General features: G+C 38.8%; 1 protein-coding gene across 3 annotated transcripts in view; it reads left to right on the forward strand.

Annotated features, from left to right (window-relative positions):
- The window catches only part of GRHL2 (grainyhead like transcription factor 2), a 237,252-nt gene that overhangs the window by 68,377 nt on the left and 154,461 nt on the right, over nucleotides 1-14,414 (forward strand). For all 3 annotated transcript variants that reach the window (XM_020969479.2, XM_020969495.2, XM_020969486.2), the window contains exons 3-4: nucleotides 1,823-1,890; nucleotides 9,383-9,776. In XM_020969479.2, the coding sequence (XP_020825138.2) occupies nucleotides 1,823-1,890; nucleotides 9,383-9,776 (462 nt within the window). The remainder of the gene's footprint in view (nucleotides 1-1,822; nucleotides 1,891-9,382; nucleotides 9,777-14,414) is intronic.

Consider the following 14,414-nt stretch of genomic DNA (forward strand, 5'->3'; position numbering starts at 1 on the left):
GGTTATATATTTCTGATATGGGTTCCCTTAGTAATGGGCTTTAGCATTGCCCTAGAATACCCAGAAGATTACTTAAGGGAACAAAGCATTTTGAACCGAAACGTGTGGAACAGTTCAAAGTTTACCTTTCTGGGCCCAAGTTTCTTCATCGATAAAATGAAGGGGGTTGGACTATATTATTTTATATAATACATATATATATGTGTGTGTGTGTGTGTATGTGTATATATATATATATATATGTATATATATATATATATGCACACATATGTATATATACATGCATATCTATACACAAACACGTTTTAAATATATATATGATGTATGTACATGTCTTAATTTTATATGTATATAATTAGAAATGAAAGATTTGATCAAAACTATAGGTTTTAAATTCTAGATCAGGCAACTGCCAGTTAGCCTTATAAGCCAGCAATTTGATTTACATGTCTGGAACAGGTTTCGATTTATCCATGGCCCTTCAGGAAATATGCACTGGGTATAATGCAACATTCAGGTAAGTGAAAAATTGTCAGATTTTTTTTTTAGTCTAGTGATGTCAAATTGGTAGCATGCAGAAGTGAAAAGAGTGTAAGATCAGGAGACAGAAGACTCAGGTTTAAATCTTGGCTCTAACACTTTCTAGTTGTGTGGCTGTGGGCAAAACTTTGAACTTCCTTGAACCCTTGTTTCCTCCTCTATCAGATTAGGGTAAAAACAGCACCTGCCTTATAGGATTGTTGGAAAGATCAAATAAGATAATGCATGAAAAGCACTTTATAAACCTTAAAGAGCTTTATAATATGACCTGCTGCTGCTACTACCACTACAACATTCTTTACAGGGTTGTCGTGAAGCAGATACTTTGTAAACCTTAAGGTACCATAGAGGCATGAGTTATGAATTTCACTTTCTTGCCTCCTTTCAACTCCACAACACCCTCCCGAATTTTGGAGTTGTTTTGGCAACAAACATTACTTGAAGAGCTCACAGTCCATTTGGAGAGGCAAGACATCTACAAATAAAGGGAAAGCTAATGATGCCAGGCCATCTTTAATAGGAGCCAAGTGAATCAAATCCATAGTTAAGTACTGCAATAGGACTTCTGAGAAGGGAGAGATTACAGAAAAGCTCATATCACTTCTTATTCAATTTGTTGGTGCAGAATAGCTTAATTAGGACTAGGGGATACTGAGACTTTAACCCCAAACCTAAATTGCTTCTAAACTAGAAAGAGACAGTCAAAGAGAAATCTGTCTTCTTTCTTTTCATCTCCCTCATTCTTCCTTCTGGCTCTTCTTATCCCTCTTCCTTCTGTTTCTCTCTTCTATCTCTATCTCTCTGTAAAATAATGAGAAAACAGGGCTCTTGCTATTTGTTGAATTCAAAGCAGGGAAGAGAGAAAGCACCTGTTCCTGGATAGGTACTCTAACGAGAATTTTGAGGGTGTCCAAGGCAAATGAGCCATCCAAATTTATTACTCACTTCCCCCTTTGTTCTCTTTTCTATTCTGGAGTCGTCAAGGGGGTGGGGGAGGTTAACAGGACAGAGAATTTGGGTTGAGGTGGGGACCCAAGCAAAGCTGCCCATGACTGCAACAAGCAGCAGATCTTTGGGTTACTGACTGCTGGCCTTACCGTCTCACCTAGTGGTACAACTACTACCACTGTGCCTCAGACCACTGCCCCTAATAAGCCAGCCTGACATATGGTTGAGTGATTTTGGTCTAAAGAAAGTTTCTTTTTCTCCTTATTAGATTATACTTAGCTTCCAGTGCTATCTCTGGATTAAATGCCTAACCAATTGATGATACTGCTTGCAGGTTCCTCGAGATAAAAGGTTGCTCACTGTTTGCAAAGCTACTGACAGTCAAGAAGATCAAGATAAAAGGTAAGGAATTATCTTACTATAATAAGATATTTTCTCTACGTTATATTATATGTAATGCATATTATATACAGATATGCATCCTGAGATTAGAAATCCTCAAACATAGAATTTCAGACCTAGAAGAGACTTAGAGATCATTTAATTTACCCACCTAATTTAAAAAGATTTTTTAAAAGCTATATTAAAAATTTTTAATTAGCAAAAATATTTTCTTCCCTCAAAACTCTCCCAAACCCTCCACCCTCCCCCCAAAAAAAGTGGATAGAGTGCTGGACCTGAAGTCTGGAAGAATCATCTTCCTGAGTTTGAATGTGGTCTCAGACATTTACTAGCTGTGTGACCCTGGGCAATTAACTTAACCCTGTTTGTCTGTTTCCTCTTCTGTAAAATGAGCTGGAGAAGGAAATGGCAAATCATCCAGTATCTTTACCAAGAGATCCCCAATGTGGAGTCACAGTAAGTCAGGCAAAACTGAAAAATGACTGACCAACAACAAACAAATATGCAAAGTCAAGCAAAAGTAATTACTGTATTGAGCATGTCTAAAAAACATGTGTCAGCCCCTGAGTGCATTGTCTCTCTGTCAGGAGGCAGGTAGTATGTTTGATCATGATTGGTTATTGGGTTCATCAGCGTTCTTCAATCTTTCAGAATTGATTCTGTTTTACAGTATTGTTGTTAATCTACAAATCATGCTCCTAATTTTGCTCCCTTCCCTTTGTATCAGTTTTTATAAGTTTTCCCTAGCCTCTCTGAACCCATTCCTTTCATCACTTCTTAAAACACGATAGTATTCTGTTCCATTCATTCATATATCATACATGTTTCAGTCATTCCCTGAATTGATAGACAATCCCTCACTTTCTAATTCTTTGCCACTAGAACAAGAACTGCTGTAAATATATTTGTACATATAATGTACCAACCTAATTTTACAGATAAGGAAACCAAGGCACTAAGAGTGGTTGAAGGACTTGCCCTAGCTTATGCAGCAAGACAGAGGTAGAACTCAGGTCTTAACTTCTGTTCTTGTTTTATGTTCTTTCAACTACACTTAGCAGAACTTTTGATTCATATTGATTGAAAAGAGCAGTATTCAATGGAAAAGCACTCTTGAAAGAAGAATAGGAATTGGAGATTTGTTCTCCTTTATTTTTCTTTTTCATCTGGAAACAGAACTGGCCACTTAAGAGAAGAGAGTAATGAAAGGCTTTCTTGACTCAAAATATCTCCCTGCCTTCTCTGCTTCATGAGATTAATAGCATTAGCTTCAGTCCTAAGAGGGATAACATATCAGCTAGGATTAGGTTATCTGAGTGATCCATTATTACAGGAGGAAGACCGTGAAGGAATAGGACACAGCCTGGGAAAAGCATTGCATTCAGAATCAAATGGGTTGGGTTCAAGTCCCAGCTTTATGACAGACTACCTTTATAGCCTCAAGCAAATCGATTCACCCCTGCATGTCTCAGTTTCTTCATCTGTAAAATTAGACGATTGGACTAGATAGCCTCGAAGGTCCCTTCCTGCACTAAATCTATGATCCTAGCATGGAGAGGAGGGAAAGTAGGTTGAGGACATTTAGTGCTCTGTTACTGTCCAGGCTAGACTGAGACACTTCAGTGTCTGGGCATGCTGGGCATCCTAGAAGCCTGAAAGGTCACTTTGAGCCTTTGGGGAAGAAGAGAGAAGCAGGCAGTGAATACTGAGTTAGGAAGGAGGGATACTAAAGGCAAACTTCACTTATTTCACAGTTTTATCCAGAGATAGGACCGATCCCAACATAACATCTCCATAGTATTTTCACTTCTAGATAGCAGCTCTCTTGGGTAATACCCAAGACCCTTTCCACCAGACCTCAGCTATTGGGATACAGAATGCTTTTTCTGCCCTATTGAATATCCTGCCTGTGATGGTGTGTGTACTCTGTGAATCTGACTCTCCTGCTCTATTTGGAGTTTCTGTGTGACAATGCTGCCACTTGAAACACAACAGTGAAGACAAATCACTTCCCCTACCTTATATATGTTTCAGGTCAGGGTCAAGGTTGTGATGTTTTTCCACCAATCTGTATTTATTGATCCTGTACCAAATGAGCCACAATCTGCTAAAACCTACACCTAGAATTAGCATCATAGGGTTAGAAAAAGGGTACTTTTTAAAGAGATTAATAATTTTTATTATACTAATTTTTTAATTTAATATTTTATTTTTGCCAATTACATGTAAAAACAATTTTAACATTCTTTTTTTTTTAAATTTTGGGTTCCAAATTCTCTGCCTCCCTTCTTCCCCTCCCCCCTCATTGAAAAGGCAAGCAATTGACATCGGTTATACACATGTAATCATGCAAAACACATTTAAGGATATGTTTTACAAGGTCTGATTGTGGGGCATTAGGAAGAGCCCATGGAGATTAAGCCAGAAGTCATGGGATTGTGTACCAGTTCCATCACTTGCAAAATACTTAACCTTTCTAGAGCTTCTTCTTTAGTTTCCTCATCTGTAAAATGGGGAACAAATGAGCTGATCTCTAGGGAAGCATTTTATAAGTCATAAAGCACCATAACAAATACAAGGTATATCACTGCTAATGAGGAAGAAAGGTGATGTTTTCCATCCCTAACTTCCTGGATGTATTTAAAAGCATATCAGTGACATCAATTCAATTGTAGCTATTATTTGGATAATTACAGTAGAAACCTTTTATAATGCCGGAATTGGAGGATGAGAGCAATACTACTTTATTTCGAACTTCATAGGCTCAAGGGTAAGTGGAGCAGTGGACAGAGCACCAGGCTTGGAGTCGGGAAGATCTGAGTTCAAATTTGACCTCAGGCATGTCCTAGCTGTTTGACTCTGTGCAAGTTACTCAACTGATGTTTGACCCAGTTGCCTCACGTGTAAAATAAGGATAATAATAGCACCTACCTTCCAGGGTTGTTGAGGATCAGATGAGATAATAATTGTAAAGTACTTAGCAAACTGCCTGGCATATAATAAATACTATATAAATGTTACCTATTATATTGTTATCATAGGACCATAGATTTAGTGCTGGAAGGGGCTATTCAGTACAACCCCTTCATTTTATAGATGAGGAAAAATGATGTCCAGGGAGGTTTAAAGTGATGTACCCAAGGTCACAATGGACTTTTTTATGGTTCTTTCTTTCTTTCTTTCTTTTTTTTAGAGAATACAGTTTGTCCTTTAGAAGCAAGGCATATCATAGAGTAGATAGCATGCTGGACTTGGAGGCAGAAGAGACCTGGGTTCACATCCCACTTTAACATTTATAAGCTATGTGACAATGAAAAAATCAAGTTTTCTGAGCTTCAATTTCCTCATCTGTAAAACCGGCATAATATTATAACTATAGTCTCTATGTTACAGGATTATTGTATGACTCAAATGAATTAATGGAGGAAAAGTACTTTGCCAGCTTTAAAGTGCTTTATAAATGTCACTAAAGATAAATCCATTTAATAATGGGTGATGCTATAATAGGATTTTACTATAGGATTGTAACTATTTGCGTATTGAGGTCTCCTTTTGTTAAAATAATATGACATTGGAGTGATATGGTTCCATTTTTGAAAAATAGAAGATATAATATACCATTTCTAATCCTTTATTTATTTTAAATGTTTTAATTGTTTTTTTTCTTTTTTGAAACATCACCATCACTTCCAGATGTCTCCTTTAACCCAAATAATTGAATCCTCTTTTATGACCAAAAAGTATAGTCAATCAAAGAAATCCTCATGTTGATCATTTCTGAACATATGCCTCATTGTGCACCTATTGTCTACCACTCCTTTATAGATAGGTAGGGGATATAATTCACTATTAAGTCCTGGAAGTCATAATAGGTGCCACATCTATCAGAGTTGTGAAGTCTTTCAGTTATTATTTTTCTTTATGTTATTGTGACCATTATGCAAATTGTTCTGGCTCTATATTGGTTCATGTAAGTCTTCCCAAGTTTCTCTAACTTCTTATTTATCATTTCTATGGTATAAAAACACTTCATTGTGTTTATCTACCATTATTTGTTCAGACATTTCCCAATTGGCAAGCTAACTTTCTTTCTAAAGTTTGGTTTCTTTTATTCATATGATGCTTAAGCACATTTTTAATTCTGTCCCAAGTAATTCAAATAATCTCCTCAATTCTAGCAAATTTCTTTGCAAATGTCTTTTTGTAGCTTCCTGGTTTGGGCAACTATGACTAAGCACAGCAGTTTCTACTTCCCTGGATTCTTGCTACTTAAATAGATTTAAAACTTTTGATTTGCCCTTATAAGGAATTCTGGGGTTAGGTAAATTTGGGATGTCAAAGCAAACTTCACACAAACTGAGACCAAAGAAATAACACTTTTAGGGTTTTAAATAGAACCAGGGAATCTGGGATATGTCAATGGAGAAAGTGAAGGTTAGCTTCAACTGGGCCTTGGTGTGGTCTGTGGAAAAGATGGTCAACCGTGGGGAATGTTTGGGCAAATCCATTTGGGACTTGTTTCTACATGGTGCATGTGAAAGTGGAGGCTGGGCTGGTCTGTGCTTAATTTCGTCAGAGTAGATAGTTCCTTGAGGCTTTTGGCTCCAGCTATGCCATTTGACTGTCTCTGTTGATCAGGTTAGACATGTGCATTTCCACATCTTCACCAAGTGCTATGTAATCACAGTCTTAATAAGTCACATTAGTGAAGAAATTTGATTATTTCCAGAGACATTATATTATGTTGCGGGATTCTGGTGGGACTGAGTCTTTTGAGTAATCCTTCCTATTCCTTTCCATTCCCTTCCCCCTCTCCCTTGCTCTTCTTTTCCTCTTACCTGATAGTGGGGCCAGGGAAACCTATAAGTGCCTTTTACTTTCAAAAACCATGTTTTTTTAGGGGAAGGAAAGGGGGGGGTGATTAATTAGCTCTGGAAAGTACTGAAATAATGGAGATTCCGCTGGTAACATTTCTCACCATCAGGATGAGCCTCCTTATGAGGCACAATTTAACTGAAATGGAGATACCTGCAGAATCTTTCATTTCAATCCAGCAGAACAAGTGTCCAATAAGTACACTGTGATGGGAATAGGGACTGGAGCTTCAACCATTGGCATAGACAGGGAAATTTCCTCTACCAATGCAGATTGATACCTTCTCTTCAATTTAGTCTTAGAGCACAGTTCCCAACATGTGGTCTGGGGATCTTTTGAGGTCCTTGAGACCTTTTCAGGGAGTCTATAAAGTGAAAAATACTTTCATAATAATGCTAAGATGCTTTCATTTCTAATACGGTAAATATTGGTAGATAAAATCCTTGCATAAACAAAAGCTTTTTGGGGGAAGGGGTCCTCAATAATTTTTTAGAGTATAAAAGGATCCTGGTACCAAGGTTTGTGAACTGCTGTCTTAGAGTGATGTGCTCAGCATCAGCCCAGCCAATCTGTCAGTGAGGGGGCTCTGAGATTGGCTCCTTACCTTCCACACCACGAAGACTATAAAAACAAATAAAAATATCAGACCCGTAGAGACTACCTTGCCCAGAATCACACAGCTAGTAAGTATCAGAGGCAGCAGTCAAGACTAGGACCCCTAGTTTTGATTTTAGATGCAGCACCTTCATTCCACCACACCACCAGGCTAGGTTCAGTCCATAAACATTTATGAAGCATCTTTGTGCCAGTCACTACTCTAAGTGCCTGGGATACAAAGAACAGCAAAAAACATAGTTCCTGTCCTCAAAGAGCCCAAGTCTCAAGTCTCTCCCTATTCCAATATATCCTCCATTCATCCAGTCACTTCCCCTACTAAGGAAACTCCAGTAGCTCCCTATTGCCTCCAGGATCAAACATGAAATTCTCTTCTTGGTGTTCAAAGCTCTTCATTACCTAAAGCCCTACTACCTTTCTTATAAGGCATCTTATACTTCACTCGCTACTACACAGTCTTTGTTCCAGTGACACTGGCCTCCTGAGAGCTATATGAACAAGATATTCCATCTCTCAGCTCCAGGAATTTTCTCTGACTGTCCTCTATGCCTGGAATGCCCCCTCTCCTTATCTCTGCCAAATGGCTTCCCTGCTTTCCATAACTTCCTTTAAATCCCAATTAAAATCCCATCTGCTATGGAAAGCCTTTCCCAACCCTAAATTGTAGTTCCTTCTCTCTCTTAATTATTTCCTCTCTATCCTACCCTTATTTGTTTGCTTATTGACTCCTCCTTTAGACTGTGAGCTCCTATAGGTCAAGGACCGTCCTTTGCCTCTTTGTATTCCCATCACTTAGCCCAGTGTTTGGAACATAGTAGTTGCTTAATAAATGTTTATTGACTAAAAGCTGATGAGAGATACACAACTATGCACATACATGGTATAAGCAGTGTAAATGAGAGGTAAGATCAGAAAAAAAGGTACAACAGGTAGGGGGGCAGTATAAACCGCTAAAGACCTCTGTTGCAGAAGGCAAGATTTGAGCTGAGTTTTGAAGAAGGCCAAAAATGCCAGGAGATTCTGGAGAGAAGGAAGAACATTTAAGGCATAGAGAGAGTCTTTGAAAAACATGGAGTGTGCAGTGACCAGTGACCAGAAGACCAGTGTTGCTGGATTGTAGAGAATGTGGAGGGGTGTAAAGCATAAGAAAACTGGAAACGTAGGAAGAGGCTACATTGTGAAGGGCTTTAGAAGCCAAATAGGATTTTATGTTTGATCTTGGAGGCAAAAGGGAGCCACTGGATTTTACTGAGCTGGAAAACATCATGCTGAGTATACATAAATGAATAAGCATGGTATGGTCCCTTAGACCTCAAGGCATTTAAATCTAGTAGGGTCAATAAGACAGGGATGCAAATAAGTATAATACAGATTAGAATGTGGGTGGGATATAGGAGTGGTAGGAAAATATGCTAGGAGAAATTCAGGGAGGGAGAAGTGCCTTCTAGTTAGGGGACTGGGAAAGCCTTCATGAAGCAGATGGCACCTGAGCTGGCTCAGCTTCATAAAACATCAGTTTGCTGCCTCTATTTCTCAACATTCATGAGTAATTCACAAAGAACTAAAAGTTCTTAGTGGTTAAAATGTGCAAAAAATAAATGAGGTTGACTACCAGCACTTTTTCCCAGTTATCTCTTTGCTTCTTACATTGGCTAGTCCCTCATACCCACATCAGAGCTGAGAGCTTATTTTTGTCAGTCCCTCTCCCCTGCCCCTACCTATTTCATGTGAGATCTATGAGATTCTTCCTGATTTAAGCCTTATTGCTTCATCTCTCCAAACTTCAGAAAATACTCTAGACTCAGGCTTCCCTGATCATCCATAATTATTTCCTTGGTTTAGTTGAAAATTTTTGTACCCAAGTATCAGCTTGTTTTCATCTAAGTGGTATCTCTAGGAAAAGAAAAAAAGTCACTTAAAAATGAGTCACTCACCATGTTTTTCTTCTTCATTTACCACCCTCCCCCCTTTTCCCCTCTTTTTCTGTGTTTGGCATGAACAGAAACTGCCTTGGGACTAGTGAAGCCCAGAGCAACCTGAGTGGAGGAGGAGAAAACCGAGTACAGGTCTTAAAAACTGTTCCAGTTAACCTTTCTTTGAACCAAGATCACCTGGAGACCTTAAAAAGGGAACAGTACAGTGCAAATGTGTCTGAGGGTTCAGCAGGCTGTGTGGCAGGAGTAGTGGTGGTGAAGGCTGAAGAGTTTACGCCCGTCTTCATGGCCCCCTCTGTGCAGTACCCCAGAGGAGAAAGTGAGGAGCCCCGTGGTGTCATCTTTGAGCAAAATCAGTATGAAGTACCCAGCATGGCTCCCCATGCCAACTATCTCAAGGATGACCAGAGAAGCACACCAGACAGCACTTACAGTGAGACTTTCAAAGATGGCGCTACAGAGGTGAGTCAATTGTAAGTTAGTGAATGAATGTCTGATAACTGGGCATCCAGTCTTAGATTTCCAAAAGGCAAATGGGATACATACAATTAACTGAAAGTTTAGCATTTTTTAGTATTGGAATAAACCTGATGTGTATGTGGTGGGGATATGTATTTGGGAGAAGTTTTTTTGTTTGTTTGTTTCTGACATCTTAGCCCATTTGTTTCTTTTAAATTAATTTGGATTTTTAGCCTTTAAATCTAGGTATATTGTTTATGGAAAATGTGGGAAGCTTATATAGAAACCCAAGTTTTTAGAGCTAGGAATATTTTATGGAATCTGTATTTCTGTTTATAATCTTGTCATCTTTTATGGTTTGCTGTTAAGCACTCCAAATGTTGCCTGAATTAAGGTTGCCATCTACTTGGTTTTTGACCTGTATTTGATTGTACTTGTCCAGTAGTTCAAATAGGCCTTTTCAATGTTCAGAAAACATCTACTTTTTAAGACCTTTTAAGACCACCAGAATTACGACTGGGATTGGGACAACTTGAAGAACAGTGGTTGGAGAGTACTTTGGAGCCCAGCCAACTCAAAGCCTCATGAGGTCTACTACTGACCCTGAAGCACTGTCCCCTCCCCCCTTCCTAGTGTCCTATGCTTCTTCTGAGGCCTACCTCCTACCATCATTGGCCCCAACACCCCTCACCTTCCCTCCCACCCCCTACACAGTGACATACGTGTCACCTTCTTTCTTTTGTTTTCTCCTTCTGAGGGATTGGAGGCTGGGGGCTGAGAACTGAAGGATAGGCTGCCTTTGTATTCCCATCACCCTAACCCCATATGAATTTGCAAGAATTTCTCATTCCAGTTCTAAAGATTTCATTACTGTGACTATATTTTTGTGATTTTCCAAACTTTCTGGGACAGCATTAGTGTTAGACTCTAGCAGATATTTATCTAATCTTTCAGACAAAGGCGGGGGGGTACAATATTACCAGGGTGGACATGTCCATTCATAGAAGCAACTAGAGAAACTTACCCTTTCCTCTATTTCGTAGATGACTTTGAAAAAACTTTTTTATAAAACTCTTATATTTTCTTCCTATTCGAGTAAGATGACATCCTAAGGTTAAGTAAATGTGCATACAATTGATGCTTTAAATGTTCTAATTTATAGTAACTCAAGTACATAAGGTGGCACTTGCTTATTTTTTTTAACTTTGCACATGAGTCTCCCCCTCATCGTCCTCCTGCCTTCCAAGCTTTGTCATCTCCATGGAATTCCAGAGGATGCATGCAGCGTAGGGGTAACAACAGGGTGGTAGGCAGATTTGCCTGTGCAGAAACTACCTTTCCGCAAGAGCATGCAGAGACTGCCCAGGCCATGCCCCACATACCCCAGGCTTCTTTCCTGTTTATTCCCATTAATTGATCTGCACAGAGGAATTCTGTTTGCATGAGCGTGGTCGTGAGTACTCACTGTATGCATATGTAGTGAAGCCAAAGTGCAGTGACTTAGTATTGGATAGATAAGATGCATTCCCTATCCTGGGAGCTACCACCTTTCCTGCTCTTGGAGATCAGAAGTAAAATTCGTAACATCATTTTAATAACTTGTATTTAAAATTCTTTTCCTGTCTTCTGATGTTTTCAAAAATATTTGTTGAGAACAATTTTTTTTAAATGAAGAGAGACTGTGCTGTTTTCAGTCATTGTGGATGTTCAGAACATTAGAATGGAATTTTTCTGTTTTTCTTATGGTATCCTTGACACAGAATACAGCTCCTGGCACATACTGAGTGCTTAATAAATGTCCACTTGGTTGATTCAATCAACCAACATTGATAAACACTCGATAAATATTGTTTGTCAACAAATATAAGAAATCACATTTTGAGAGCTGGGATTTATCTCTGAGGTCATCTAGGCCGGTCCTGTCACTTTACAGATGAGGAGACTGAGGCCCATAGAGGTTAAATACCTTGGCACTGGTCACACAGGTAGTAAGCATCAAAACTGGAATTTGAACCCAGCTCCTCTGATTTCACATCCAATAGATATTCCACTGTACCAGATGTATAGAAAGAGACCCTTACTCCCATCAATTTGAGGACAAATGGATGCTCCTTCACAAGAGAAAAGCCGGTGATATATTTTTAGACCACATATAGGTCTTTTCATTTGGTTTCTGCATATTAATAATAGCTAGCTTTTACATGTAACTTGACAGTTACAATGAATTTTACATGCATTGTTTAATTTGAGGCTCAGAACAACCCTGTGAGGTGAGGGAAGGAAAGGAAGGGCATAAACACCTGCAGTGTGCCAGGCACTGTGCTAAGCAGTTTTTAAAAAAACCACCAAAACAAATATTCTCTCATCTGATCTTCATTTAGATCGTGAAAGGTAGGTAATGTTCTTATTCTCATTTTACAGTTGAGGAAACTGAGGCAGACAGTGGTGAAATAATTTGCCTAGCTATAATACTACGTACATTAGTTATTAAGTGTCTGTGACATCAGATTTGAACATAGGTCTTCCTGCCTCCAAGCCCAATCGTCTGTCCACTGGGCCACCTTACTGTCTCTGTAATGCAACTATTGATATCTTCACTTTACAGATGAGGAAACAGACTTGGAAGGATTAAGCCCAAGGTGACATGTTAGTAATTAGTGGATGCAGCAGTAGAGGCCAAGACTGACTCAGAGTTCAGTGTTTTTACCCCTCTACTATACTGCCTTTCAGAAGGACTTAGGCACATGGTCCAATTGGGCAATGGAATGGTCATGATATCTAGGTGGTACGTTATCAGTTGTATTTGTGTTGCAGATAAAAGTTCTATGAACAGAAGTGATTGTTGTTTTTTTAATATCAAAGTCGAAAAAGGGGGTCTAAAGGAATTCTCTGACCTTACCAGAAGCTAAGTGTTTGGGCTCAGTCCCAATGTTTTTGGTTTAACTGCTTTGTGGGGTTTAATCATTGCAGCCAAAATCAGCGTTTGCATTGGGCTTTAACTTGCCTGCTGCATTTCATTTTGATAGGAGTTTTAAAAAAAAGTGTTCTAGTTATAATCTTTTGCTATAGTACTGCCAACTAGTCATATGATTAGGCGACCTCTGAGTAAAGTTCTTAAGGAAATCCCTGTAGCACAAATTCTTGGTTGAAATTTATTACACTCACTGGTGGATTATTGAATTATATGGAGACCACTGGTGAATGCAGCATGCCTCAGCCTATACAAGGGAGACTAGCTCTGATGCAAGCCTGGATAAGTAGAGGAGAGGGTTGTTGCTATGAAGGGTCCAACTGATATCTCTTAAAGAACCAGTATCAGTGGAACATGAATAATCACATAAGCTTCAATTATTTTAGATGGTAACAAGATGTGTGCATAGTTTAAGAGGAATTTTGATCCCTTATTTACCTCATCTCCAGCAAGAAAAAAGGCAACTATTATCAAACTATCTAAATAAATATTTATAAAGTGCCTAAAGGCACTGTGCTAGATGCAGACAATGTTTGGAGGGAAGAACATAGTGAAGTTTAAAAATCCAGTTGCTGCAAATTCAGAAAAAAAACAAATATGAGAACATTATACTTAACAAGTAAGAGTGAGTGTGCTGTATTGCATAGGATTCCTGACAGAGTTAAAAATATCTGCCTTCACATCTCACCTCTGACACGTAAGAGCTGTGTGGGCAACCTGGCCTTTTTGCTAGCTCTCCTCATGCCTGGAATGTTTTTTCTCTTCACCTCAATCTCCTGGCCTCCCTGGCTTTCTTTAAATCCCAGGTAAATTCCTACCTTCTAAGGAAACGGTTACCAATTCTCCTTTATCCTAGTGCCTTCCCTCCATTATTTAAAGTTTATCCTGTATCTAACTTGTTTGGGCCTAGTTGTTTCCATGTTTTTTCCCGTAAGACTGTGAGCTGCTTGAAAGCAGAGACTCTGTTGCTTTTCTTCATACTCCTAGTACTTAATGCAATGTCTGCGAATGGTCTATTGATTGGCTGTTTGGCTGTTTAAGGCAACTCTCTAAGACTTCAGTTATCCCTTCCATGGTTTCCCCATCATAATTTCAATATATTATGGGTCAGAATAAGAAATTAAATGGAAATTTTTGGGGAGTTTTGAAGAAGCCACAGATAACATACAAAGGCCAGCAGATGACACAAAAAGTTTAGGAACTCAGAAATACACAAAATATATGTATAGTTATTATATAATATCAACACATTTTGTCTTTTAATATCATAAATAATTCAGACTTCTTCTCTGGTACAAAAGGAGGACCAAAATTTTTTATGTGGATTTTCCAGATCACAGGAGTGCCATACCCCTAACCTTCATGTTATAGAAGGAATAAGTGTATGTAAATTGCAGAAAAATTTCAGAACTGTGTTGGCAGAGAGAGGCTCCTCCCTGGGAGTTCCCTATACCAGTGAAACCTTAGGAATGAGGCCTTCCCCGCAACTTTCAGTATTCATATGTCAGAAACCATTAAGAGTTTAGACATTTTTTGTCAGGTTGAAGTCAGCGTTAAGTATTGGAAAATTCTGAATACTTCTGTGCCAAGATAAGAGAATAAAAACAACAAATAAAAACTTTGAAACAATCAGTCTTTGAGAGGCAGGTTGGTACAGTGCAAAGAGTTTG

Source organism: Phascolarctos cinereus, unplaced genomic scaffold (assembly GCF_003287225.1).
Source record: "Phascolarctos cinereus isolate Bilbo 61053 unplaced genomic scaffold, phaCin_HiC Scaffold_4;HRSCAF=312, whole genome shotgun sequence".
NCBI lineage: Eukaryota > Metazoa > Chordata > Mammalia > Diprotodontia > Phascolarctidae > Phascolarctos > Phascolarctos cinereus.